This window comes from Vigna radiata, chromosome 8 (genome assembly GCF_000741045.1).
Source record: "Vigna radiata var. radiata cultivar VC1973A chromosome 8, Vradiata_ver6, whole genome shotgun sequence".
In the NCBI taxonomy this organism is placed as follows: domain Eukaryota; kingdom Viridiplantae; phylum Streptophyta; class Magnoliopsida; order Fabales; family Fabaceae; genus Vigna; species Vigna radiata.
In genome coordinates this window covers 40,288,611-40,316,232 of record NC_028358.1, presented here as the reverse complement: position 1 = coordinate 40,316,232, position 27,622 = coordinate 40,288,611, and the positions used below count along the sequence as shown (strand labels likewise).

The following is a 27,622-nucleotide window of genomic DNA, read 5'->3' as shown; positions in this document are numbered from 1 at the left end:
AAATTTAGTTGTGCTCTTTTTTTAAAATAAATCAATGTAACTTTTTTTTATCACATTAACAAGAATAACACTGTAACAGTTAATGAAATATTATAATTAAAATTGACTTAACAAAATAAATGTCATTTAATGATATGTGTAGTTAATGTTCTATAATCATATTATGAATTAGACGAAAACAATTACACTTACTCGATTTTTAAAATAATAAAATTAATTTAAAAGCATTTAAAATAATGGTATGAAATTAAAAATATTATCATGATATAATAGATTAATTGTTATGACATTTCATTATTTTTTTGTTGTTTAAGTTGACCTAGGTAGATTCCCGGGAAAGTATCCTAGGTTCCAAACTCAATCATAGAAACCCTTGCTAGGCCTGCACACTTGTCTCCTAACAACTTCTTCAATGGCTGTCACCAACAAAGATGAAAGCAGCATCCCCAATGCATCTTCTTCTCCGATCTTCATATCCGCAGATAGCTTATGCAGTATCCTCACCCACCAAACTCTGATAAACCATTTCCGATCCACACTCCCCCAAGCCTCAGCCGTTCTCCAAACCACAATTCGCCAACACTACCCTCTCTCTTCTTCTTCCTCCCTTCTCCTCATGCCCTGTTGGCCCTCTTCCCCGTCTCTCCCTTACGTCGGCGTCAAACTTGTCACCCATTTTCCGCAAAACTCCGCTCTCAATTTACCCGGCGTGCAGGGAAGCTATGTCCTTTTCAGTTCCACCACTGGCCAAACCCTAGCTTCCATGGATTCCACCGAACTCACCCTTTACCGAACATCATGCGTATCTGGCTTGGCTTCCAAATACCTCGCCAGACAAGACAGCCAGGTTCTGGTTATGGTTGGCGCGGGTGCCCTGGCACCGCACTTGATTAAAGCCCATCTTTCCGCCGTACCCAGTTTGAGAAAAGTTTTCATCTGGAACAGAACTGTGGAAAAGGCAACCGCTTTGGCCGACAAACTTAAGGAAAATGGAGAGTTTGCTGGGGTGAGTTTTGAGGGTTGTGGCTGTTTGGACGAGGTTGTCGGATTGGGGGACATTGTGAGTTGTGCGACGAATTCCGAGAAACCCCTTGTGAAGGGGGAGAGGTTAAAGGCTGGGGCTCATTTGGATTTGGTGGGTTCCTTCAAGCCTTCAATGATGGAGTGTGATGACGAAGCCATAAGGAGGGGAAGGGTGTTCGTTGACAATGAGGCCGCGATAGTTGAAGCAGGAGAGCTGGTGGGGGCTTTTGAGAGAGGGGTCATCAAGAAAGATGAGATTAGAGGGTGTTTGGTGGAGCTTGTGAGAGGTGACAAGATTGGGAGAACCAGTTCTGACCACATAACTGTGTTCAAGTCTGTTGGTTCTGCTGTTGTAGATATGATCGCTGCACAGCTGGTGTATGAGACTTACATAAGGAGCTAGGTACACTATATTGGTTGTGTTTGTGCTAAATAGTTAAATAACATTTATGAAGTTCGTAATCGCCATCGTGCAGTGTTTCAAAGAACTTTAAGCGATTAGATGATTAATGTTTATAAATGCCTTTATACATGGATATACTAGTTGCTTTGAGAAAACAATAATATACTAATAATTGTAACATAAAAATTGTTCTTTTACAGTGGGAGAAGTTGCGCACTGTCCATGAATCATGTCAACTATGGCATTGCAACTCTGTTCTCATTTATGAATTCCTTAAGAATTACTGTGGGGGTTATTTTCCATATTATTGGTATAATAAACTTTATGCCTTATTTCACTATACAATGTGAAATTGTCTTATGATCATATTGTTCTCGGTGCGTTAGAAGTGAAACTTCAACAGGTTTTGTGACTTTGCTTCTGATGTAATAGAGAAGGCAGTTTCTCCTATTATCACATCTATCCTTCATACGTTATGCGAGAATGGATCCTCTCAGAATTTTCAAGTTTTTTATCCATATTGTTCTTCATAGAAATTAAACGGGTGGAATCATATATATATATAACAATTTTGTTTATTTAAGAAAGGAAATAAACACATTTCACATGATATATGGCCGTATGAAAAGCGCCAATTTGCAAATCTACGAGTTGCAATTTATCTTCTAAAGTCAGGCATCTCAAGGTGTCATCAAACTACCAAAATCAGATGGCCAGATACAAATACACAATGGAGCCATTTCAAAACTTGGTAAACGTTGTTGTGTTTAGAGGTACAGCGCATGTCACGAGAACACATGTCACAGAGAAGTGTGATTAAACTTTGTATTATGAAAAAATGTCAGCATTTGCACTTTGTTCCTGAATAAACCCTTGGGTCAAACCAAAGGTTGTTAACGCAGAAATGATGCCTGTAATAAATTCAAATCAAATGTGATGATCAACTTCACTGCAACAGTATACATAATAGTATAAACATATATATGCTTGCTCACAGAAATGCTCTTTTATGGTTTATCATCAAATTGATTCCTTCCCGTATTTATGATAAAATGATTCACTCACACAAAGGTGGAATCTCAATACAGTACTTAAGCCATGATTCACACAAAGCTCTCCCACTCAATAAGCGCATGTTTGTATCTGTAGTCAAACATATAGGAATATATCATCGAGGCAAAAACGTGATTTTAAAATGTCCAAGATACTTGTTGCCAAATATTATTTCGTGGTAAGGTGATGATTTTTGGCAATAAACACAGACGAGCTCTCAATCTGAGGAGTGACTAATGGGTTTGAATCATGAGTTACATAACTTACTGCCCAATAAGTTTACACCGTAGAACATGGGGGAACAAATTCTATGATAGATATATCAAACAGGGACCTAGATTCCTTTGTAGGTGCTCCACCCATTATAGCTGTTCTACTTTCTAGCGACTAGAAATGTAGAATGCAAAGCATGAACTTATATCTCTTAAAGTACTTACAGTACTGAAGCTTTTATAAAGGCTAGATGCGTGGAGTGCATGAAGCTTCCGCGTAATGATGTCAGAGAGAGGTAAATAAGTAAAAGGACCCTTTCCAGAAGTTGAATATATGACCTCAGTACCTTACTATTGCACCAAAACCCACCCTTGATACTAAATTTTTGCAGAGAAAGAACATAATGCATACACAAATTTTGGGTTGACTTTTAAAAGGTAAAAGTTTATTACTCTTCAATTATTGGTTTATTATTGTCAACTGTGAAATATTATAAAATTGTAAGCAGATTGATGGAATGAAATGTTGGATGTGATGACAGATAGATGGAAGGGGAAGCAGATTCGATGTGTCATTTGTCAGTTACTGCATAACTACTCTAAGAACAAATTTTCTAAGTAAAAAATCACTATCAACGAAGAAGAAAAAAGTGTATTTCGCAGCAGTAAACTCACCAGATTTCCATGTGCTGATAACACCTGAGAAAATCACTATTTTCAATATTCTCCACCTCTGCTGCATTATTTGTGCGAGTGATCCAAAATTGAGCACATCACTGTTAATAACGCCAACATTTTCTCCTACTTGGAACAAATTTGCTTGCATGAACTGATTGGTTGAAGAGTGTTCTGAATTATGTTCAAGACTTTGGATCTAATCATCAATCAATGAGAAGTCATTTACTTCATTGGCACCAACAAATGAACAAACCAGAAGCCAGAACACACGTTTTTCTAAACTTTTTTTTTTACCTTAAAGGCGTCACCATACTTCTTATAATGAATTTCCAACCACCTACCATGTCCTGTATTTTGGCAAAATGCATGAAGTTTCCTTCAAAAGTGCATTAACAAGAAAAAAGATGATAGAATTATTTAAGTGTGTGGTGAGAAATATAGTGAGCAGGTTGATTCTGCAAAATGTAATCTCTGTAGAAGACCTCTAGAAATGCATGCATTATCTTAACGTGGCTATACCAAAAAGTTAGATGGTGATTTTTGAAGTCATAGGGCTATTATTGTTTTTCAACTATAATGCAAAAGAGAAAGTGCAGACTGATAGGAAAGTAGTGCATATCTTTCCACTACTAAATGATAATGACCTCGCCTTCGGTTACTTTCACGTTTATCGGTCAAATAATGCAAATCTGCCCAAATAACACTTTCATAATTTTCATCATTGTTCAAGTCCCCTTCCCATTCCCACTGCACACAATATTCCAAGGATTCAAAATTAGTTTACAATCAAAATAACTTCAAAGTTGATAATCCAAATGAGTTCAAATTTCATGTTAGAGAACGTTATATATATTCTTTTAAGATTTCAAATAAAAAATAATATCAATTTTTTATATAATTAAACTCAAATCTCATTGGTATTTACATTGAATCGGTTCCAAAAGTTAATAAAAATATAAATTTTCCTTTTGATGATGCGAGAGTGGAAAAAACAACAAATCAAAATAAGTTTCTGCTGGTATGATCCTTAGCTATTAGTTATTATAAAAAAATGAGCAAACTAATGTGAAAGTTGTATTTGGATGAGAAAATGTTTATTTGTGTGAAATAAATTAGGGTTAAATATGTTTTTCGTCCCCCAACTATTGGCCGTTTTTGTGTTTAGTCCCTCTTTCAAACTATAGTACAATCTAGTCCTTCAACTTTAGAAAATTATGGTTTTAGTCTTTTTTACCAAATTTTTTAAACTTTATTTGTTGTTTCAAGTACGTTACATTATAGCATTTAGATTGTTTACACTGTTTGACACATTTTTGCTTCAATGTTAATTGAGAAACGTGTTTGAAACAGCAAATAAAGTTAAAAAAATTTGGTAAAAAGGACTAAAACCAGAGTTTTCTAAAGTTGAAGGACTAAATTGTACTATAGTTTGAAAGAGGAACTGCCAAAGACGAAAAACATATTTAACCCACTAAATTATTTTAGTTATCTAATTGGTTGCAGATAGTGAAAGGGTGGAAAAGTGAAATGATAGGATGACACGTGTGTAGTGAGTGGGAAGTAGTGAGGTTATAGTGTATGTGTTTAGTGAGTGGTGGAATGGCCAAAGGAAAGGACTGTTCCTAATTCTCTTTTCCACTGCTATAACCACCTTCCACTTATATTCAATTCTGTTCAGAGAAAGTGGAAAATTTTATTAAGTTTCTACATACCATTTTTTTTCCAATAAAACCATTCGAAAAAAAAAATCGTAATTGTGAACTTGTCTCACCTTTATTTATTTAATATTTAGGTTGAGAATTCAGTATTCAGAGTAAATTCGGTAAGCTGAAATAGAGTTAATCATGTTAGAAATTACTTCTTTTAATATTAATTTTTTTTATCCTATATTTCATAGGAGCCTTTTAAATAAAGATTTCACCAGAAAAAACAGCACAAATAAAACACATAAGAAAAAAAAAGTTATATAAGAAACTTTTATATATGAGATTCTTTATCCATTTTGTATTTTGTCTCAATTATTACCGAGATGAATAATTGGTTTTGATACTACTAGTAGGTCTTTTGAGAAGAGAATTCAGAGAAACAACACTAATAAAATACGAAATCGATCTATATAGAGATTCATACTACATTCAATTCCAAAATTTTAAAAATATAGATTTATAGTTTTATATTTTATTAGATGTTAAACTTTTTCATATTTAGATTCACATTTAAATTTCGAAAACTATAATATTGCAAGATTAATTATATTTAAGAATTTCAATCCCCATAAATTACATTTTAATTGATTGTTTTGTCATCAATGTCATCTCAAGGAGTAAAAACTGAATTCACAATATAAATAACCAACAAGTCTGTTATAATCAATAATATCTGGCAAGGGGAGTTCATTTACCAAAACAAAATTAAAATAGATCTATTATGAAAAAAAAAAGTTCTACTAATACACTTTGTTTATACTTTTACTTGGTTAATAAAATCCCATTTTTTATGCACGGGAGATTATTGTAAAAAAATGAGTGATTAAAAATGAGATAAAAAGAAGGTGTGATATTGATCATGAAAGTGAATAAATACTAATTAAATAATATATTTATAAAATATTTCTTAAGAAAATGCTTGAGTTATTTATAAAGAAATAAATGTAAATGTGAGGTAGATGATAGTAGATCTTGACATATTTTGTTGTTCCATGTGGTTCATTAGCATGTGTTATTTTTTTTTATCACTTTTATGTTTGAGAGAAAATATAGTGAACTTGCTATATCTAAAAGTGAAAAAAAGTTGTGTTGAATAAGAAATTTTTGAAATGTTCAACTTATTTTACAGAATTCAATATTCAAATTTCATAAATTACTTGTCATTTTTTTATATTTGCTCTAAATTTTTTTACAAAATTTAGTTGACTCATTTAGTTGACTTAATTATTTCGTTTTATATTGTTTTAACGAGTAGAATTTATCATCTTAGAAGAATGAAATCCCGTCCTCACACTCTTCATAAAGTAGGAGCCAATGACATCTTTTGGTGTTTAGAGTGATTCATGAACATCTTCTTATCTATAATCTTGTCAAGAAAATTTAGTGAAGTTAAAAGTCAAAGTAAATTATTAGGTCATAATTAATATTTTTTTTTTCAAATAAAAAAGGAATTTAAGGAAAAAGTAAAGTTATAAGACTAATGTTGGTTCCTCGTTTTTAACAAAAGAAGATTTAGTACTTCACATTCACACCTAAATGCTTTTTTAAATCATTATCTTAATGCACTCCCATACTACTTTTATTTCAGATAAGGCCACTTTCTCAAGGTACTTTAAACTTTGGGAATTTGTTTTTGTGAATTCTTGAAACAAAAACACTTTTCTTTTTGGTAAATAAAATACTTCTTACTAGGTTATTACTAGGTTAAGACATAAATGTGTTTTTTGTTTGTTGTTGAAGTGTAAGAGAAGTTTTGTAGGGTATTCCATTGACCGAAGCTGCCAACCAAACACGTATACTAATTAAAGGAATGGTTGAAAGATTTCATTCTTTTAGCTGAAAATTTTGGGCCCCTCCCACAACCAAGGGCACAAATTAATGGGTTTGCATCAGATTTCATAGTGGTGGTCCCTTACAAAACTTCTTGTTAGAGAAGAAGAAAAAAAATAAATATTATATTTTTTAAACTAGTTCTGTAGGTTGAGTTAGACCTAAAATCAATTTTTAATAATGTTTTTTTTTAATTTATTTTTAGTAGTTACTGTTATCACTGAAGAATCATTCAGTTTCACTGTCATCAAAGATGCTTGAGAAATAATTAGTAATTTTGATAATTCATTTTATGTATGTTTGCCCCAAAATTTAATGGCTATGGTTTTTGTCATTTTTTAAAGAGTAATAATACCATGACACACTTTTACATTCATTTGACACAGAATATAAGGGTAAAATCGTCTAAAAAGTATAAAGTTTTATAGTTTTTCAAGAAAGAAGAGAGTAAAAAGTAAGTAAGAGTACTCTCAAATGAATGTAAAAAATTTAGGTGTTTCAAATAATCATTTCTCTTTTCCAAAGCCATGTATTCTGGAAAGCTGCAATTTTTTCTGTCAACCTTCAAAGGAACACACTCACCAATTTAGCGTCTGCCTTTCCATTTCTTTTCTTTTCCTTTTTAACTTCTTTAGATGTCACCACAATACATATGTTTCTAATAGGTAACTCTTTTAATTATTAGAAAAATACAAGAAAACTAAATCCAGTTCTGTCTCAGGATTTTTCAACACCTACTGTCCGACCCCACGGACTATTTAATAATAATAATAATAATAATTAAAATGTAAAACAGATTTATGCAAGTCTAATAATATAAACCTTTTCATTAATATAAGTGACAATAAACAACTTTTTATTAGATATATAGATTAATTTTATAACTGATTACATTTCTGAAAAAACTTCCATTACCACATGCACGTTTTAATATAAAATGAAGGATTGAAGTTCATTTATATATATTTTTTAATTACATCGATTTTGGTTTAAAAACATTACATCTATTTTGATTTAAGTCTATACAAAATTTGTGGACTCTATAAGAATAAAAACATTAAAAATCTATGGAATTGGAAATTCAAACTTTAATCCAAGTTCCAAAAATTTATCAAACATTCTATTATGTTATACTATGTTTCATACAATATTATATGTATTTTGATATCAATTTTATAAACTACGATACATTATATTTTGGATCTCATTTAACATGTATATACGAATAATTCATTTCTATAGTTAAAATATATTTTTTAAACATGAAAATAGTAATTGTTTGGACAAAAGTATATTTCCCTTGTTTGTTTTATATATTAAAGTATAACATTGAATAACATTTGGTTGTCTAAGTTGAACGAAAACCAGAGTAGATGGATAACACAAATTGTGGGTCAGTTATAAGTCATGTCATGCAGAAGAAGATGAGACAGAGTGACTCCAACGCGACAGAAGGGCGCGTGAGGAAGCTCCACACTTCATTTGATGCAGTGGCCAATCAGATCCCAATGCTGTGTGAATGTGAGTGTGAGAATAGGACAGGAACTTTCCCACTCAGATGATGCCATCAGAATCATCCTTAACTTAGGTCCCCCTTTGACATTTTCACAATGTCAATGGAAAAGCCAATACCAACTAAGCAATCAAAGCATATATCTGTCTAACTCCCCCAACCCCTACAAAGTTCCACTTTCACATATAATCTCTCTCACTCTTTTCAAATTTTCAAGTATAAATAATTAATTGCCGAACTCAGTCAGTACTCCACCAACCCCTCTCGCTTCTTCCTCTTGCCTTTCTCTTTCCATTCACCCAAAAGTCAGCGCCATATCTTCTTCCTCTCTCAGCAAGAAACAAAACTTACACTTATTTTTATCACCATACATATATCTAAAATGGATGAGGACTGGGATCTCTTTGCCGTCGTCAGAAGCTGCCAATCAACTAACAATACTTCCACCACAGCAATTCCAGAAACCACCACCAATACTACTTCATCTTCTCTCCTCACTTCCCTTCTCAAGGAAGACAGATACGATGCATTTTCCTTTCCCAATACAATCCAACCCATAACAAATGAATTTCACCAGTTACACCAATTCTTTTCACCCTTTAACCCCACCACCACCAACGCCACTACCCTCAGTGCTCCTCGCATCAATCCTAATTCCCCTTATTTTGCCCAACAGGAAACCCAGCAAATCAGTGATCACCTTCCCATTTTGCCTCATTTTCTGCCAGAACCCTCCACTCCCAGTTTTAATAGATTCCCTGACCATCAACAACAGCAACAGAATCAACTACAGTTACTTCAGAAACAGGAATTTCATACATCCCAGAACAATTCACCCACAGTTTCACCCAACACACAACCTCAAACACCCAAATCAAGAAAAAGGTAACAACTTTTTCTTTGTTTCCTTTGCAACCCAAATAATCGAACTTTCAAATACCCAGGTATAAAACCAGTATATTTGCATTTACGATTCCTTTTTCTTGTTTTGTAGAAAAAGCCAACAGAAGAAAATGGTGTGCCAGGTAACCGCAGATAAACTCTCAGCAGATTTGTGGGCATGGCGAAAATACGGACAAAAACCAATTAAGGGTTCTCCGTATCCAAGGTACATCACCCGCATGTACTCATAAATTAAAATTCTCACCGACTTTCCCATTCAGTTTCTGTTTGTTTCTCGGGAAAATGCTAATACCTAATTACGCATACATATTCCTAGGAATTACTATAGATGTAGCAGCTCCAAAGGTTGTATGGCTCGAAAACAAGTTGAACGGAGTAACACCGAAACCGATGTGTTCATTGTTACGTACACCGGAGACCACTCGCATCCCCGGCCAACCCACCGGAACTCGCTCGCCGGAAGTACCCGAAGTAAAAATCCGACGACGAATCCGCCGCCTTTATCCGGGTCACTCTCCTTCCAATCCGCCCCCTTTTCTTCTTCTTCTTCTTCTTCTCCACCACTCTCTCCAACGTCGCCGTCGGAAGATCCACCGGAAGCCGGCGATGTTGAACCTGACCTGGACATGGAAACCGACATGGACGATGACGGTGACATCCGATGACCCCATCACTGCCTTCTTGAGCAACAAGTTTTGCATCGAAGTGACGTCGTCTCTTACTCTGGCTCGAAGAACAAAACCTGTTTGGTTTTGACTTATTGCAAACGGGTTTCAAATCATGCGCTGTTCGGATCTCCTGGACCGGTTTCAGTTCACGTGATTGCGCCTTTGAATTATTACCTTCATGGATGACCGTAGGATCATAATTGAGTGTGGATAGTCTGATTCTAATCCTTCAAATCGAAGCCGTCACAGTTGGATCTTTGGCGTAGTTTAGTTCCTCGAGAATCTGCCACCTAAGATGAGCCACGTGGGTAATCTCAGGCCTAGTATCTGCCACGTAATTTTATAGTTTTTATTCATTAAATTGTATTTCTTCAGTAAATATAATGAAAATGTTTGTTATTAATAAAAAATAAAACTGATTAATAAAGAGAATAAATTTATTGTATAATTCAATTCAACAAAAGTAAATTGAATAAATTATTTTTGAACACGTACGCATGATTAGGTTGAAAGCTTCTTATATTAATATATATTAAGAATGAAAATAAAGAAATATCAAATACGTTGTTAAGAAAACAAAACAGAGATTATTTTTTGTTTAACAAGATTGGTGAACATGCCAAACCTAGAAGTTTCTACATCATCGTGAACACGGCAAGACATGACGCCAAAGCATATCAAATCTAAAATTGATACGAAGTTTAAGCTCAATTTCTGTTATGTTTTTTAATCGTGTAAATAAGATAAATACAAACCCAAATGAAAGTTATGCTATGGGTTTCAGCTTGATTGTGATATATTCTTGAGACCAAATTCTCTAAAGTTTTCTTATAAACATGTTTGATACATGGATTTTAATATAACTTGGGGTGAAACCTAACAAGATAGGGTCAAATGTTGAGAAGAACCGAACAACAAGGATGTGTTGAAGATGGTGAACGTGATACATGAAATGCTTTTGTTAAATGGTTGTTACATGACGCAATGCAACATGCACTTTAAGTCTAAATATGTGAGTTGTTATATGACCAAATGGCCAAGTAAGGTTTAATTAATTAAGGAAAATTCGAATAGGAGATGATATGGCTCTCTGATTTAGTCATACTCTCACGTGCACCTTCTTCGGTGTTTACTTTATATTTTCAACACATCAAGCTAGTCTTCTCACTTTCCCATGTGTGCTGAACAAAAGGAACATAAATGCGCCCCTTTCAAACACTATAAACATTTTAATAAGGAATCAACCTCCCTTACAAACATTATTATGAATTTGAAATTTAAAAATTAATTAAAGATGAAAAAGTTACATAAGATGAAGACTTATAAATTTATAATGTTAATATTTTAGATTGAAGTATATCCTGTCCAACAAGATTCGGTCAGTTTTATTAACTTAAAATGGTTAAAAGATATCTTAAGATATATTTATTGATATAAATATTTATATATTAATCATATATGTGAAAAAATCTTGATAATTTGATTACATTGTAATATTTTTTAATATCATATATTTATAGAGTACTCGTAAATTCATCATTTTTACTCCAACAATTACAACAAATACGATTCAGAATCCTAGATGATCTATTTGGAAAGTACTTACAGCCAATAATTTAGTTCTCTGTCAAAGCTGAAGATACATTTGTTAAGATAAAATAAAATGATCAATTTCAAATTACTTTAATTTTAAATTTTATGTGGAAAGATAAATACTAATAATATACTCTTTTCGAGGAAGCTCACAAACTCAACGTATCAAATTGAAAAGATAATAAAAAAATAAATCTTTTGAGGAAATGAAGAAAAAAGATATTTTAGCCTTAGCCCTCAATTTTGTTTCATTCACATCGCTAGAACAACGTGTACAAAAGTTAAAAGCAGCGAATTACATGAATAAAAGGTTAACATAAGTTATTTAAACAAAACCTAAAAAAGAAAATAACATGTAAGGATCATCCACGTAACATGCCTAACAAATATTAAAAGGAAACGTTTCAACACTAGGAGTGACCTCTACATGAACACTCGCCTTCCTTAAAGAAATGGAATCGTTTCCTATCCCTCACAATTATCTCCCTATCAACAAATTCTGTCAGATGCATCATAAAAGAATGACAGTGATTGCAGATAGCAGAATTCTTGTTTATGCGTATTGGAGCCATAGTTGGTGCAGTAAGAACACCAAATGCAAGGGCTAATTGCTCTGGGTGGTATAACTTATCTTCATTCTCTTGGTATGGATACCCTCTATTCTTCAATTCAGTTATAAAATACTCTAGCTTTTCATGAATGTCACCCTTATCTATCTTCTCACTTGCAGAAAAGACACGAATCCTACCCCTTACCTCCATCCAACAGTGCCTGGGGCTTCTTCTTAAGCCTCTTTCTCTCATCAGCTTACGAGTCTTGTCGCCGAAATCAGATAGTCTGGCATTGTCATACAAGCTAGCAAGCAGCAAATATACTGCAGGATCACATGGATCAAGCTCAAGACATCTCCTTGCCATATCCTCTCCCAGTAGCACATTTCCATGTAATTTGCAAGCATTTAATAAGGTTTTATAAATTACAGAATCTGGCATGAAAGGCATTGTTTCAATAACTCCCATAGCTTCCTCTAGGCGACCACCTCTACCGAGGAGATCAATTAAACACACATAGTGATCCAACTTTGGTGTTATATCATACGTTTTTTCCATAGAATAGAAATAATCAAGACCCTGATTCAATAAACTACCTTGGCTGCAAGCAAACATCAGTGATAAGAATGTGAATGAATCAGGCTTAACTCCCGCTAACCTCATGTCATCAAAGGCAGAAAGAGCATCGAATATATGACCATTTGATGCCAATCCAGATATCAAACCATTCCATGACACTGTATCTGGCTCGTGTATATCTTTGAAAGCTCTGTATGCATCATGCATGCTACCACACTTACTGTACAAGTGAACAAGGCTATTTGAAAATGAGTTACATATTTCGAAACCTGATTTTACTGAGTAACAGTGTAGCTGCTTTCCAGTTTCCATAGTGCCTAAGCTAGCTGCTGCTGATAAAAAACTTGCCAAGCTAAATTCATCCATCTTAACGTCATCGTTGCACATGTCAGCGATGACTTTTAATGCCATTTCGTGATCTCCCCTTTGGTTTAATTTTGCTGCTAAACTTGTGTATGTGATGAGATCTCTGTGGCTCATCTTGTGAATAACTGACCATGCTTCATCTGTCATTCCTCCTCCAGCATAAGCATCTACAAGAGCATTCCCTACAGCTATGTCCACGTCTGCTTTTGTTTTTATGATATGTCCATGGATTTTCATTGTTTGAAAAACAGATTTCATTTTACTGCAAGCTCCAAGAATAGCAGATAGTGTAAAGGAATTTGGTTGCACTCCAGCTGCTTGCATTTCCCCGAACAACTGAAATGATTCTTCTTCCAAACCATGTTCTGCAAAACCAGCTATCAAAGAAGTCCAAGAGATGACATTTGGAGAGTTTATCCCTCTAAAAGCTTCCACACCATTTGCTGGGGTCTGTGAGCATTTCATGTACATATCTACCAGTGCATTTCCAACAAAAATATCATCCTCCAATCCAACCATGATGACCAGTGAATGAAACTGTTCCCCTAGCTCCAATGATAAAATTGAGGAGCTAGCATTCAATAAACTAGCGTATGTAAAATTATTTGGTTGAGTTGTAGACAATCTCATATCAAGAAACGCATTAACGGCCTCTCTAATCTGAAAATTTTGAATAAATCCAGAGATTATGGTAGTCCATAAGTACACATCGCATTCAGGTGTCTGATTTGAGACCTTAATTGCATCTTCTATCCGCCTGCATTTTGCATACATATCAACAATTGCTGTCTTCAACACCAGATTCATTTCCACACCAAATCTGATTAACTGTGCGTGCAGTATTTTCCCACAACCCATTCCCAAACCAAGAAAAGAAGAAACGCCTAAGAGTTTGACAAATGTGAACCCATTCGGGTAAACTCCCGCTTCAATCATTTTGACGTAGACTTGTAGCGCTTCACTCCATTTACTAGTCTCCACCAATGAAGAGATCATGGTTGTCCAAGACACAACATCACCATCCGTTACAAAGGTAAGCAATTTGTGTGGCTCAACAGTACCATCACACTTTGTATACAAATCAATCAAAGTGGTACCAAGAACCGGATTCAGCTCCAACCCAAGCTTAACCACAGAGGCATGAATTTGAGCCCCAAACTCAAACTCTCCCAAGGCAGAACACGATTTTAAGGCACTGGACAAGGTGAATTCATTGGGGCATTGACCAGAACCTAGCATCATGTCAAACAACCGGAGGGCCTCAGAATGATACCTGTGCCTGGTGTGAGCAGATAGAAGCGTAGTCCATGACACAACATCCTTGTGAGGCATTTCATCAAAGAAATGGCGTGCTGGTCCAACTCCAAAGCATTTCGCATACAAAGACAGCAAATTGTTGCTAAAATATAAGTCATGTTGGAGACCCACTTTGATCATTATGCTATGGACACATGTTCCCTCCTCCAGGATCTTTGAGTTGCATAGAGAGAGAACCTGCAAGCACGTTTCTAGGAAGCGGCATGGAAACAAAGTGTTAGCAATTGTTTTACTACATAACATCACGACCGAACGTTGTTGTGGGGAGATACATTCGTTGTTAGCAACAACTTGTTGCCAGCATATGCTTGGAAGTTGGAAGTAGCATAGTTAATAGACAGCCTTAAACGGAGTATGAAATAACGTGATCGGATATCCAGGTGGGTCAAATAAAAAGGATGCGATTAAAAACAACACACAAGCATGCGAGAGAGGGTAAGAGTTTTAAAATTTTACAGACATACATATATTTTCGCAATTCATAAAATATAATTATATAATTCCATTAATATATATTTATTCATTTTAACATATATCAAAATCAAGTGTCTAATGTTTAATTCATTGGATACATATTATATATAACTAATACTGGTATTATAAACATTTGATTCTAGTTTTAAAAGATACATACACTTAACTAGATTCACAGTTTTTTGCATCACCTCTCATAAATCAAAACTATATAATTGAAACACATTCCACTCATGTGATAAGGTGAATTTTAATGGTTTACCAAACACATTTTTTTACATAATACCGACTTAATCATAAAAAATTTCTTCAATTTTCAATGTAAGAACATACAAAATTATCGAATTTGTGAAGGGTCTCTTGCAGTAATTATTGGATTTAGAAAATACAAAATTATTTTTTTACAATTTGTTGGTAGTGTAGCCTGATTAATTAGATGATTGATTAACCAAGTGTATTGAGTGGAAGCAGGTGTTTCTATAGATAGTATGAAAGAGATAAAAATATATGGCAACAAATTGTATTTGCAAGAGTAGATCCGCTTCCTCTGTGTTTGTTTGTTAGGATTTTACACTCTTACTCCCTTTTACCTTTTCTTCTTCATCGTTTTATTTTCCTTCTTCCTTATTCTTTCTTTTATGTGAGTATTGAATTCTCTTTCTTTCGATTCTTCTTCATCTAATAATACAATTCTTTTCTCTATAACCTAACTCTATGCAATCTGTCAACGGACATTTACTGAACAATTTCTTTTTTTTGTAGGTTTTTTTTCTTGAAAAGAGGATCGCAAGGAAGATCTTCTTTTTAAAGGTAAAACTATCGTGTGATGGATTTTTGCTTTATTTTATCTTTTCATTCCTAACCTTCAATTGTTGTTGTCGATTGATGTTTGATTTTTTTTCATTGCTGTGTTTTGTTGGCTGGGGTTTTAGGTTTGCATCAAAGAACTGGATTGATAAGTTTCTCAACCACATTTCCCTGAATTTTTCTTACTCATTAGAATCAACCAGCTTCTCTTAATTTTTGTTGTTTTATGAAAGAATGTTACTAGTCTAAATTCAGAAGAATGTGATTTCCACTATAAAAATAAAATAGTGATTATTAAATAAAAAGAAAACTAACTTGTATATTGATAGTATAAAGACATTTTTGCTGTTTCTTATATTTATTATTTTTTATAATAATTATCTTAAGAGCTATTGTATCTATTATAATTAATGCTTAATTGGTTAATTGTAATTCTTTTTACACTCACTGAAATTATTTTTAAATTTTGATTCTTAATTTTATGTACACGGCTAATCTTAATACATAACCTAATAAGAATGCTTCTTCATGATATTAGTATAATATTAGCTAATAGGATTGTGTCGTAATATAACAGTCTTTTTATATAATAAGAGTATGTTTGGACTAGCTTCATCGTGAGTATTTATAAAAAATATAAGAAATTTTAAAATGAATTATAATTAATATAAACAATAATGACTTTATAAATGTTTTTTTATATAATTTTAATTTCAATTTATATATAAATAAATTTCAGCTTATATATAAAACAGTTAATTTTAATTTTAATTTTGTTTTCATCTTTTCTTTCCTAGAAAGAATTCATGGAATTTCTTGAAATATAGTGTTACAATACTAGTAAGTATGCAAAATGGAAAACATAAGAATTTAGTCTCACTATATGAAATTGAACCGGTGTGCTCTCGGTTTGATGCAGATGTTTAATAGACATATGGCTTCTTATTCATCAATGAGAGGGGACAACGTTGCTTGTATTAACATGGATGCTTCGACATTTTTGTACTGGCAGCGAACATACTAGGGTAGGAAGAGAGCAACCGAGTTATAGCAACATTGAGTAACGGTACATTGATTCGGTACGTAGGATTCTATGTTGGTGTGAGTTGGGTTGATGTCATTTAAATATTCATTGTCAACTGAGCTGCTTATGATGTGAAATGCTTTGCTACTTATTATTGTTATAAGTTGCATTCAACCTTGCAATTTCAGAGAGAGATGGTTGCCTTCGGAAAAAAGTTGAAAGAAAGACAAATTCAAGAATGGCAAGGGTATGTTTTTGCCTGTGTTGTCTGCCTATGGTTTCATTTTTACGCAGCGTCATGATGTTGACTTTTAATTTAGATATTACATAAACTACAAATTAATGAAGAAACGAGTTAAGCAGTATGCTCAACAAATACAACTTGAAACACTAGATCGCCGCCATGTACTTAAGGATTTCTCAAGAATGCTGGATAATCAGGTCCGTTCCCATCGTTTGAGTCTTTTTAATTAGTTCTAGCTACTCAATTTAGATTCTGGTTTTGGATATATGGGTAAATGGATGGTATTCAGTCTGTTGTTTTTTACTCACTTCCTTTGTCAATTCAGATTGAAAAGACTGTCCTTTTCCTGCTGGAACAACAAGGGCTTTTAGCAAGTAGGATAGCAAAGCTCGGAGAGGAACATGAAATTATTCAGCAGGAGCCTCGTTTAAGCAGAATAGCTGAACTACGAGAAGCTTATAGAGCAGTGGGACTAGAGCTATTGAAGCTTCTCTTCTTTGTGGAAGTCAATGCTGTTGGTTTGCGTAAGATATTGAAGAAGTTTGAGAAACGCTTAGGCTACAAATTTACTGATTACTATGTTAAAACTCGGGCAAATCATCCTTACTCCCAGCTACAACAAGTGTTCAAACATGTGGTAATATGTTAAGTTCAAAAACTGCTGAATAAAATGCATCGTTAACAAACTAAAAACTTTTTAATTTCTTCCTACAAATGAACATTGACTGACAGATTCGAACCTGCAGGGAGTTGGAGCTGTTGTTGGAGCTTTATCCCGCAACCTTCATGAACTTCAGAAGTATGAGGAAAGTCAAGGGAGCTTCGTATCAATTTATGATCAGCCTACTCTTCCCCTTCAGGTTTCTTCTACATTGACTTTGTTTCATCATCTGATGTTAAGTCTCTTAATTTCCGTCAATGTTTTCAGGATCCTGTTATTGATTCAATAAGAGCAGCGGTTGATAGGTTAACTAACTCAACCAACTTCCTAAACTTTTTGGGGAAGCATGCACTTATTGTGGATGAGGAGCTATCAGCACCTGTTGATGAGCATGTTGATGATCAAAAATATCATTTTATGTCTCTATCACTAAACTTGGCAAACACATTTTTATATATGGTGAATACATATATTATAGTCCCTACTGCAGATGATTACTCTATGAGCCTTGGAGCAGCACCAACGGTTTGTGGTATTGTGATCGGGGCAATGGCAGTTGCACAGGTGTTTTCTTCAGTGTACTTTAGTGCGTGGTCAAATAAATCATACTTCAGACCTCTAGTATTCAGTAGCATAGTTCTTTTTATCGGCAATGCCATGTATGCCATGGCATATGATCTTAATTCGATATGGGTTCTCTTATTTGGTCGTCTTTTATGTGGGTAGGTATTTTTGTATTTTTCACTTGCTTTCATTACTTGATGACCATAATAAGTTTTGATTTTGCAGCATCATTCAAAACGTCTGATTTTAATTGCAGATTTGGTTCTGCCAGAGCCGTTAATCGACGTTATATTAGTGATTGTGTACCGACAAAAATCCGCATGCAAGCATCAGCAGGTTTTGTTAGTGCAAGTGCTCTTGGAATGGCCTGTGGTCCGGCATTAGCTGGCTTACTACAGACCGAGTTTCGGATTTTCAATATTACATTTAATCAAGACACCTTGCCAGGGTGGGTTATGACTATTGCTTGGCTCCTATATCTAGCGTGGTTGTCGATCACTTTCAAGGAACCTTCTCGTGGGATTGAAGAGAATCATATACCACATCAATCCAATACTGGTACCTAAATCAAGGGTTATTTATATGTTTGTTCTTTCTTTTAAACTAAAGCAATTGAAGATGACAGTTCTTTTGCTTGTCCTAATAGAAAACAGTGCACTTGAGAAAGGCTTAAGACATCCATTGCTCACCAGTTCAGAAAATAAGGTAGATGAAGATGCTGATCAGGATAATGATGATAGTGAAGAAGCACCAAAAGAATCTCGTCAGCCAGCCAATTCAATTGGAGCAGCATACAGACTCCTTACACCTTCTGTAAAGGTTTGAGAACAATTCTAAATGTTACAGTTTCAACTCATAAAATGTTGGATTTCCATCATAGATTATGAGAAGTATTCGTTTTAATCTCTGTTGAATTTAACTTTTCATGTCACACATCATGCCCCAGAGAAACAGAGAAGGAAGGCGCTCCCAAGATGTTAGATAAAATGCAAGCCAAAAATAAGAGCTTGCAGAGAGAACATTTTATTAAGAGATACACGCTGTTTCAGTACATCTAAACAACAGAAAAACTTGAATATAAAGGGTAAAGGAAACAAGACTAACTGAAGCAAAACAGATCTAATAGAATAAACCGAAAGAAGCTATCCTGCGATATCTCTATCACATTCAGCTTATTATTGTTTTAGATCGTTTAGGATTGTGAAATCTTTGCTGTACAGTTTGTCTGATATCACAATTCACAAATTTCCAATTGAAAACCAGATAAAGGTTTTTAAGCTGACCAACGTTATGTAACATCTCAGGTTCAGTTATTGATATATTTCATGCTAAAATATGCAATGGAGATTTTACTATCAGAATCTAGTGTCGTCACGACATACTACTTCAATTGGACAACAAGCACGGTTTCCGTTTTTCTTGCTTGCCTTGGCTTGACAGTTCTTCCTGTCAACATTGTTGTTGGAAGTTATATAAGCAATATGTTTGAGGACAGGTAACGTGTAAAAAACCTATGCTTCATCTGATTATCATTCATAAAGCTAAACTATGATCTGGAGTATGCAGAAAGATGCACGACAAATTGATAACAGATTTTGGATTTTAATACTTGAGGAAATGATAAAAGCAAGTTTAGAGATCCAATCCAAGAGATAAATATTTTCACTCATCCACTCATGACATTAAAATTGTTGATACTATCCATCTACACACTTAGAGATTCTCTTTCTATTTGATCGTTTTGTAGGCAAATTCTGATGGCATCAGAAGTTATGGTTTTCTTAGGCATACTCTTTAGCTTCAATGTAATTGTTCCATACTCTGAGCCACAATATGTCTGTTCAGGGCTGCTTATGTTTGTTTCTGCTGAAGTACTTGAAGGTAAGATCTTAGATTCTTATCAGTGAACTGGCAGGTCTGCTTTCCAATTTATAATGGTGGAGATGCACAAGAATCATGGTGTTATATCTCACTAAGCATAATTATTGAATATGATAATAGTTACCATCAGCAACACAGGCCAGCAACGTAGCATGTGGTTATTAATCAAATGTGATGTATATTAAAGAGCAAAAGGCATCTGAATATGGAACATGATGAAAACATATTGGGGTGATTGATTGTTATGATGTTTGACAATGATTTATGCTTTACAGGCGTGAACTTGTCACTTCTTTCACGAGTTATGTCATCAAGGCTTTCTCGTGGAACCTACAATGGAGGGCTTTTGTCCACAGAGGCTGGGACACTTGCACGAGTGATTGCAGATGGAACCATTACTCTAGCTGGCTATGTGGGTGTGAGTAGGCTTCTCAACATCACCCTTATTCCTTCTTTCCTCATTTGCGCAGTTTCCATAATTGCAACTTGCTATACCTACAATTCTTTATATTGATTTGATCTATCAACTTCTTCGAGCTCCATGAGGTAGTGAAAGAGTAGCTAGGCTGTCCAAATGTAAATTCTTCAGTTCCATGGATTCCTCATGTATCATCCCCATTATTACAATGCTCATTATTATTCATACATACAATATAAGAAAAACCTCAATTTTATTACTATTTTTATACTCTGCACTTTACATTATTTTTCTCCCTCAGGGTATTACTTTTTTTAAATGTTTTTTTATTTCTTAAACTGTATTATTATCAACAGGGATACAAACATTCTTTCTTTTATATTTTTCTTATCATAATCAATTGTATATATAAATTTAAATGATTTTTCTCAAAATGATTGTGTTCTAATTAATATTATAAACATAGCAAAACAATATTTGTCAGTAATTCTATGAGGATTTTGTATACGTTTCACGTATTACATGTAATTTTTATTCTATTGGATAATAGTTGATCAGTAAAAGTGTCATACCTTGATTTAATTTGGACTACTTTTTAATGAGTTAAAAGTGTTGTCATTTTATACAACCTTAAAAAATAAATTAAGTGAGATTGATTCATTTAAATATATTTTATTTTTCAATTTGGTTTATATATTTATCATAAAAAATTCAATAACATTAAGAAATTATTAAATTTATTAACTTTAGTCTCTCCACTTTATATAAGTATAGTGTTGAGACTTTCACTAAATATTAAATATAATTAGAAAGTGAAATTATAAAGAAAAAAAAAAGTAAAATTTAAACAGTTAATTTATATAATTGAATAAAAATGAATTAAAAATTCATATAATTTGAATTCTCTTGAATGATTCTAATAATAAAAAATAGAATATGAACTTACCGAAAAAAAAATAATGAATAATTATAATAAAAAAATTACTAAAAATACAGAAAGAGTTGTTGTAATGAAGTATAGATCAATCCACTCAAACTCATTTAATTAAATTTAATTTATCCTATATACAAAAGAATTATATTTTTGTATTCAGATGGGAGAATCCTATTATCTTTATTAATTCATATTTATTATTGTTGATAAAAAAATAATTATATATTTTTAATTCAATCTATCTCAAATCCATAGTATATGAGATTGACTCTGAGTTTAAAACTATTTTAAAACTTTATTTATAGATAGATATGCATAAACCGAAATCGTTGGCTATTGAAGTTTATAAACAACCAAGAGCTGAATAAAGAAGCTCGTTTAGAAGGTATTACTTTATTCAGGCAGCAATCAAACACTGAAAAGTTATGCCCATATAAGACAATAAAAACTCAGTTTGGTAGGACATTAACCTTAAAATCAAATATATAAAATCTAATAAATAATCCAAAAGCTGGAATAGCTCAGTTGGTTAGAGCGTGTGGCTGTTAACCACAAGGTCGGAGGTTCAAGCCCTCCTTCTAGCGTGATTTTTGTAAATTTCTTTTTATTTCTATTAAACTAAAATTACTGGGTAGGGTAACTTCAATCTGTCGACATGTCTGATTTTTTCCCTGACAACCTCAAAACTTAGATCACCCCATTACTTTCTTGGATCTTGGAAGTTGACAAGAAAATATGAGATAAATAATTAGTTAAATTATATTTATATTTTTATCCTTATGAAAAAAGAAAATATATGAGTAATTTCCTCAAGAGCAGCTCGTGAACTCCATTTTCTTAAAGTCAATAATGGGATGAAATCTGATTGTGTGGGATCCACGTAATGTTTCAACTTGCATCGACGAATATAGTATATTTTTTTTTTCATCTGTCTTTTCTTCTGTATTCCTGTGTTCATTGCTAATTTATACTATTCTGCACCAATGCAATTTTTGATCAAATATAGCGCCGAAGCTTAATGCTTAAACAGTTTAATCAAATAGCACTTTATATAATATTTTCTAAAAATATAGATTTGTTTATAGTTTGTTCTTAATTTGGCTTAGGCGAAAAGTGACATAAGATATCCAAAATTTTATTTGCAACCCCAACCCCAACACTGAACAAGTTCACGGGACCATGAATGAAGAACCCGTGATCAAAACAATCTTGCTCACAGTCGCAGCAGACAAAAGAATAGCAGCATCAAAGCAACTTAGCCACACGACAAAACTTCTTCCATGATGACAACGACCCCTTTGGATTCTTCCTCACTCTCTCCAACCAAACGCAACCCGTGACTTCAACAATCTTAAACAATTCAAACAATAATCTAAGACCTTTTGCTGTTATATATTCGCCCACACACACCTCTCCCAGAAACTCATATGGAACCCACCTTATATATGTTCTTCAAAAAAATTAACAATTACGAATATCTTTGTAAATGATATTTATGAATTTAAATTAAAGGGGGCAAATTACAACGTGTGTCAGCGATCCATCATGTGCCTAAAGTTTGAAACGTCGCATTCTTGAGGTACATTGTTGTGCCATGTCTTAAGAAAATGAAATATGACACACTTGTATTAAATCATCCAATAATCCAAAATTACTGGGTTCTGAAGAGAAAGGGAACAACTATATCTAATGAAGAAATGAGAATATTGGAATAATTTACTTTAGATGAGAACGAAAAGTCCACTTCATATCTATAAATCAAACTTTTTCTGTGGCTGTATTTCCGATTATATACTTGATAGAAACCAAATAAAACAAAAACATCCATACAATGAAAGAAAATACTACAACGTTTATCGGTCTTTATTATGTTTTGGATCTCGACACCCTCCGAATCAAAACCAAGAAGCAAAGCAAACGATACAGTACAAAGAAGCCGATCAAGATGTACACGTTGGTCCACCTTTCACTCTCTTTGAGCCCTCTCTTCTGTAGCACGTCAGCGCCAGTGATCATGCACTGTTCATTCTCTTGATACCATATCAAACACTTTGACACCAAGCACGAGTACTCGTTGATGAGAAGAGCGTCAAGAGCGTATTTGTACATGGATAAGAAGTGCATGAAAAGCCAGTACTTGGGCAAGCTATCCTTGGAGATAAAGTAACCAGAGAAAAGAAAAAACGCTGCCAGAAGCACCGTCAAGAGGGAAGTTCCGGCAATGTAGTTGGGTGCAAGAGAGCTCAAGAAGAGCACGAAGGAATTTGCCATGAGAACTATGACCCAAATGACCAGAACAAAGTAAGCAAAAGAAAGCCATGAAGCACAGAGGCCAACTAAGAAGTAAACCGGGATAGAATATATAACAGCAACAACGAACAAGTAGGGCAAGAAAACAAGCGTATTTGCAATGAGATGAGAAGAGAGCCTATAAACCCCACTTGAAGTTTCTCTTAATACGATAGGCCTCTCGTTGATGAAGATGGGAAGGGTTTCGGTGGTGGAAGATAAGAGAAACGTGAGAGTGAAAGCAAACAGACCAAACCTTTTCTCGATCCCTTCTTTTCCAAAACCTATGTTGATATAAATTGTTCCCAACACAAGCCCCACGAGAAGCGCTTCGGCAGTGTTGGTCAGAAGAAGTTGCCTTGTTCGGTAAATAATCTTCCAAAATCTGACGTAAAGAGTGAAAATCTCGTGCACCCTAGAGCTTTTATACATGATGCTCTCTCTACTGCTCCCTGATCGTCCACCGCCAGGAACCAAATTTAGTGAACTTGAACTTTCGGGCGACTCTTGAAGACTGGGTGGAGTGAGAGGCTTAACCTCATTCAAAATCTCCATGGCGTATTCCAAGGCATTGAGTTGCTGAGGGACGGTGTAGCCATTGGAGTGCAAGAAGCCCTGTAAGGTGGCAACGGTTCCATGATGAACGACGGTTCCTTTGGAAAGCAGCAAGATCCTGTCAATGCAGGAGAGGATCTTGAAGCTGGGTTGGTGGATGGAGAGGATGATGGTTCTGTTGCGAGAGAGGCAAGTTTGTTTGAGAATCTGCATGACTTTGAAGGCGGAAGTGCTGTCAAGCCCCGAAGTGGGTTCGTCTAGGAGTAAAACGGCAGGATCGTGGAGGAGGCTGAGACCGATGGAGACCCTTCTTCGTTCTCCGCCGGAGAGGCCGTGGGCGAGGCGCGTGTGGGCAAGATGGGAGAGGCGCAGTTGGGAAAGGAGTTGGGAGACGAGGGCACGGAGGTCGGGGGCGGAGGGTTTGAGGAGGGTGGCGGCGAAGAGGAAGGTTTCGAAGACGGTGAGGAGAGGGAGGGAGTGGTCGTGTTGGGGGACGTAGGAGGAGAGCTTGCGAAAGGAGGAGGGGAGGAGAGGGGAGGAGTTGACGGAGAGGGTGCCGTGGGAGGGGAGGGTTCGGGCGGCGAGAATGTCCAGGAGGGTGGACTTCCCGGCGCCGCTGGGGCCAACGACGGCGAGGATTTGGGAAGGGTGGGCGGTGAGGGAGACGTCCTTGAGGATGTAAGCTGGAGGGGTGGTGGTGCAATGGTTGAAGAAGGGAGGAAGTTTGGAGGAGGAGGATTTGGTGTAGCATATTGAGGTGGCGGTTAGTGTGTAGGTTTTGGGTGGTTGTGGTGGTGGCGAAGTTGATGGCGGAGGCGGAGGCGGAGGCGGAGGCGGTGGCGATGATTGGTGTTCCATGGAGGGGAGTGATGAGAGTGAGGATGGGTGGTGAGATGTATGAAGGATGGGTTAATTTCCATTCCAGTGTTGTGTGTGTAAGAGTATAAGGATAATATAGAATGAGACAAAAGGGAAAAAATAATTAAAAAAGTGTTGTGGTTAAGTCCATTGCCCTTCGGTGTTTCGATTCTATTTTATTCTACTGACAACAATTACTAATGAAATAGCTAGGTTCAATATTTATATTGTATATTGAATGTGTTATTCTTAGTTCAAAACAACATTACATAGACTATATTTTATTGGTAATACGATTTGACACTTTTTAAGTTGTCTCACCACGTAAGGTTTCACCCAGTTCAATAATATTTAATTTTTTTTACCTTATTACATAATTACAAAAGCAAAATAACCAAATTTAATAAGTTAACAGAATTTCTCCTATTGTTTTATGCATGTAATATGAACTTTTTGATCTTCCAAACAAATAAAGAGAAGGGGAAAACGCATGTTTAGTTTGGTCAAGTAATTTAACTTACAGGGATTTAATAAAATTTCTTGAAATGTCATTTGAACACAACTTTTTCTTCGATTCTAATTAGGGGCAACATTAATTTGGTCGTTGATCGTCGAGCATGTTGTTCTGTTCAAGTCTCAAGTCACATTTGAGAAAGATGATGAAATCCTACTCAAGACAAACTTTTATATTCGTTAAGACAAAATAAAAAGATAAAATATTCATAAAAAAAGTAAAGTTTTATATTTAAAATAAATAAATAAAAATAATATTAAATAAATGTAAAAAATTTATGAGTGTTAAAATTTTTCTTATTATTTTTCTGTTTAGTTGGTTTTTTCAAGACAGAAAATTAATATTTTATTGTATTTTGGGAAGTTGTATATTTTTACACTTCATTATCAAGTGTCTCGTCCGTGACAATGCATGCATATACATTGCATAAGGTTGCTTCATTTTGAAAAGCTTCTTTATTTTCTGAATCGGAGAGTTGTCAAGCATTTATTTTGGTTTAAAAAATATGCATTCAAATTAATTAAGGTGGTTGGCTTTTTATTTGTGTATTTCAAAAATATGCATTCAAGAATAAAAATCTCTATACGTGTATCACAAATAATAAAAAACATCTCACTATTAATGTCAGAATGTAAAGACAAAAGACTCAACCTAAAAACAATCCTAGTATGAAAAAATCGAATTATTATTTTTAATAAGAATGTAACTTCAGAATATCTTACATAAATCACCTTTAGATGTTATCAAATAAAAAACAGTGCGCTAAACAGCAAAAGTCAAAAAAAAAAATTAAAGCGTGAGGAGATTAAATAGGTTACTTATCTTAGGTCGTAGACTATGGCTTCTTGCACCCCACAAGAACTAAGTGCACCTCCAAAAATATTAAATCCACTCCCATCATTGTAAAAAAAAGAAAAACTCTAACATCTTCCACTGCATCATAACACCATCGCTGCCATTTCCATCATCAACAGCAAATATAAATTTCATATAGAGAAATATAAAAAAGATGCATAACATTTATTAACTGTTTCATTATGCAATCCCATAGTTTAAAAGAAGATTATTGGACTTTTCTTTTTGTTGGTTAAGATGCATAACATTTTTTATCTTTTTTTACTTTTAACCTTATTTAATTAAGAAACCCTAAATTTTTATTTTAGAGTCACAGCCCCACCTCTCCTTCTTGAGGAGCCGGATTGTATGAGTGAGTTTGAATCTGGAATGAATTGAAGGTATTATGATTCTTAGTTGTATCAAATTTATACAGTTTGGAGGTACACGTATAATATATCACGGTATTAATGTGTTGTTCATTGGAATATCATATAAGGTTTTGATTTAACCGGTAGAATGAGATTAAAATTCATTATAAATTATGGAGTTCAAAGATTTCTTCCTAAAAATTAAACTATTGGTCTTACTCTGAAACTGGGATTGTTAATTATAGAAATATATTAAAATTATTGTTACGAAGAACAAGATATAGAGAACAGTATGTTATAGAAAACGATTTTTGTTTGCATTAGCAAACAAAAATGGCATAAGAAGAACCTTTTCTGCATGTGGGCATGTGTGAAGTAGATGATAAGGTATGAAGCATGAAATTATTTACCTTACTCCAGCTATATATCACTAACATTGAAAATGGGGAAGCAAGAATCCGAGAGAAGGAGAGATTGAATTTCGAATGAAGTAGAAATTAAAGGTTTCTTAATTAAATAAAATTAGAAGTAAAAAGAAAAAGTAAAAATATAAGGTTATTTTTGTAATTAAAAATAAATTGTAAAAAATCGGGGAGGTGGAAGTCCCGGGTGGAGGAATTAACACCCAAATTTTAGATTGTAGGATTTAGAAAATAAAACTGTGTTTCCTATTATATAATCCATAGGGTGTTTCATCCTCCACCTCCAAGCTTTCATCCTGCACTTCCAAAAATTACCATTTTAACCTTAATTAATATTATTTTAATATTTTCTCTTTCTTCATAAAGTCATTCTGCAC

The 27,622-nt window shown here is 34.3% G+C and overlaps 5 protein-coding genes and 1 non-coding gene across 6 annotated transcripts; 4 read left to right on the top strand and 2 right to left on the bottom strand.

Moving 5' to 3' along the window:
* Nucleotides 1–291: 291 nt before the first annotated feature.
* LOC106771145 (protein SAR DEFICIENT 4) lies at nucleotides 292–1,728 on the top strand. The gene is made up of 2 exons (XM_014657067.2): nucleotides 292–1,426; nucleotides 1,627–1,728. Exon 1 carries the CDS (start codon nucleotides 413–415, stop codon nucleotides 1,424–1,426), a length of 1,014 nt encoding a protein of 337 aa, XP_014512553.1. The 5' UTR covers nucleotides 292–412; the 3' UTR covers nucleotides 1,627–1,728.
* Nucleotides 1,729–8,189: 6,461 nt separating this feature from the next.
* LOC106771748 (probable WRKY transcription factor 27) lies at nucleotides 8,190–10,315 on the top strand. The gene is made up of 3 exons (XM_014657745.2): nucleotides 8,190–9,303; nucleotides 9,413–9,526; nucleotides 9,638–10,315. Exons 1-3 carry the CDS (start codon nucleotides 8,801–8,803, stop codon nucleotides 9,984–9,986), a joined length of 966 nt encoding a protein of 321 aa, XP_014513231.1. The 5' UTR covers nucleotides 8,190–8,800; the 3' UTR covers nucleotides 9,987–10,315.
* A 1,500-nt stretch (nucleotides 10,316–11,815) lies between these two features.
* On the bottom strand, nucleotides 11,816–14,838 carry LOC106771377 (pentatricopeptide repeat-containing protein At5g52850, chloroplastic). The gene has a single exon (XM_014657347.2). It carries the CDS (start codon nucleotides 14,636–14,638, stop codon nucleotides 11,993–11,995), a length of 2,646 nt encoding a protein of 881 aa, XP_014512833.1. The 5' UTR covers nucleotides 14,639–14,838; the 3' UTR covers nucleotides 11,816–11,992.
* A 771-nt stretch (nucleotides 14,839–15,609) lies between these two features.
* LOC106771634 (SPX domain-containing membrane protein At4g11810-like) lies at nucleotides 15,610–20,706 on the top strand. Its single transcript, XM_014657629.2, has 12 exons — nucleotides 15,610–15,679; nucleotides 16,596–16,755; nucleotides 16,889–16,947; nucleotides 17,021–17,141; nucleotides 17,270–17,581; nucleotides 17,691–17,804; nucleotides 17,873–18,327; nucleotides 18,426–18,727; nucleotides 18,816–18,988; nucleotides 19,474–19,664; nucleotides 19,917–20,050; nucleotides 20,326–20,706. The coding sequence occupies exons 3-12, from the start codon at nucleotides 16,895–16,897 to the stop codon at nucleotides 20,562–20,564; spliced, it is 2,094 nt and encodes a 697-aa protein (XP_014513115.1). The 5' UTR covers nucleotides 15,610–15,679; nucleotides 16,596–16,755; nucleotides 16,889–16,894; the 3' UTR covers nucleotides 20,565–20,706.
* A 1,206-nt stretch (nucleotides 20,707–21,912) lies between these two features.
* On the top strand, nucleotides 21,913–21,986 carry TRNAN-GUU. Its single transcript has one exon. It is a non-coding gene; the product is annotated as a tRNA-Asn (tRNA).
* A 1,142-nt stretch (nucleotides 21,987–23,128) lies between these two features.
* LOC106770931 (ABC transporter G family member 8) lies at nucleotides 23,129–25,310 on the bottom strand. The gene has a single exon (XM_014656786.2). It carries the CDS (start codon nucleotides 25,102–25,104, stop codon nucleotides 23,269–23,271), a length of 1,836 nt encoding a protein of 611 aa, XP_014512272.1. The 5' UTR covers nucleotides 25,105–25,310; the 3' UTR covers nucleotides 23,129–23,268.
* Nucleotides 25,311–27,622: the final 2,312 nt, after the last annotated feature.

Excerpts from the sequence above, each read along its gene's own strand:
- LOC106771634 (XM_014657629.2), top strand. The coding sequence starts at position 16,895 with ATGGTTGCCTTCGGAAAAAAGTTGAAAGAAAGACAAATTCAAGAATGG. Across the intron at positions 18,989-19,473 it reads TCCTTACACCTTCTGTAAAG|GTTCAGTTATTGATATATTT; the intron begins GTTTGAGAACAA and ends GTAACATCTCAG. Across the intron at positions 19,665-19,916 it reads AGCAATATGTTTGAGGACAG|GCAAATTCTGATGGCATCAG; the intron begins GTAACGTGTAAA and ends ATCGTTTTGTAG.
- LOC106771377 (XM_014657347.2), bottom strand. The coding sequence starts at position 14,638 with ATGTTATGTAGTAAAACAATTGCTAACACTTTGTTTCCATGCCGCTTC.
- LOC106770931 (XM_014656786.2), bottom strand. The coding sequence starts at position 25,104 with ATGGAACACCAATCATCGCCACCGCCTCCGCCTCCGCCTCCGCCTCCG.
- LOC106771748 (XM_014657745.2), top strand. The coding sequence starts at position 8,801 with ATGGATGAGGACTGGGATCTCTTTGCCGTCGTCAGAAGCTGCCAATCA. Across the intron at positions 9,304-9,412 it reads ACACCCAAATCAAGAAAAAG|AAAAAGCCAACAGAAGAAAA; the intron begins GTAACAACTTTT and ends CTTGTTTTGTAG. Across the intron at positions 9,527-9,637 it reads AAGGGTTCTCCGTATCCAAG|GAATTACTATAGATGTAGCA; the intron begins GTACATCACCCG and ends ACATATTCCTAG.
- LOC106771145 (XM_014657067.2), top strand. The coding sequence starts at position 413 with ATGGCTGTCACCAACAAAGATGAAAGCAGCATCCCCAATGCATCTTCT.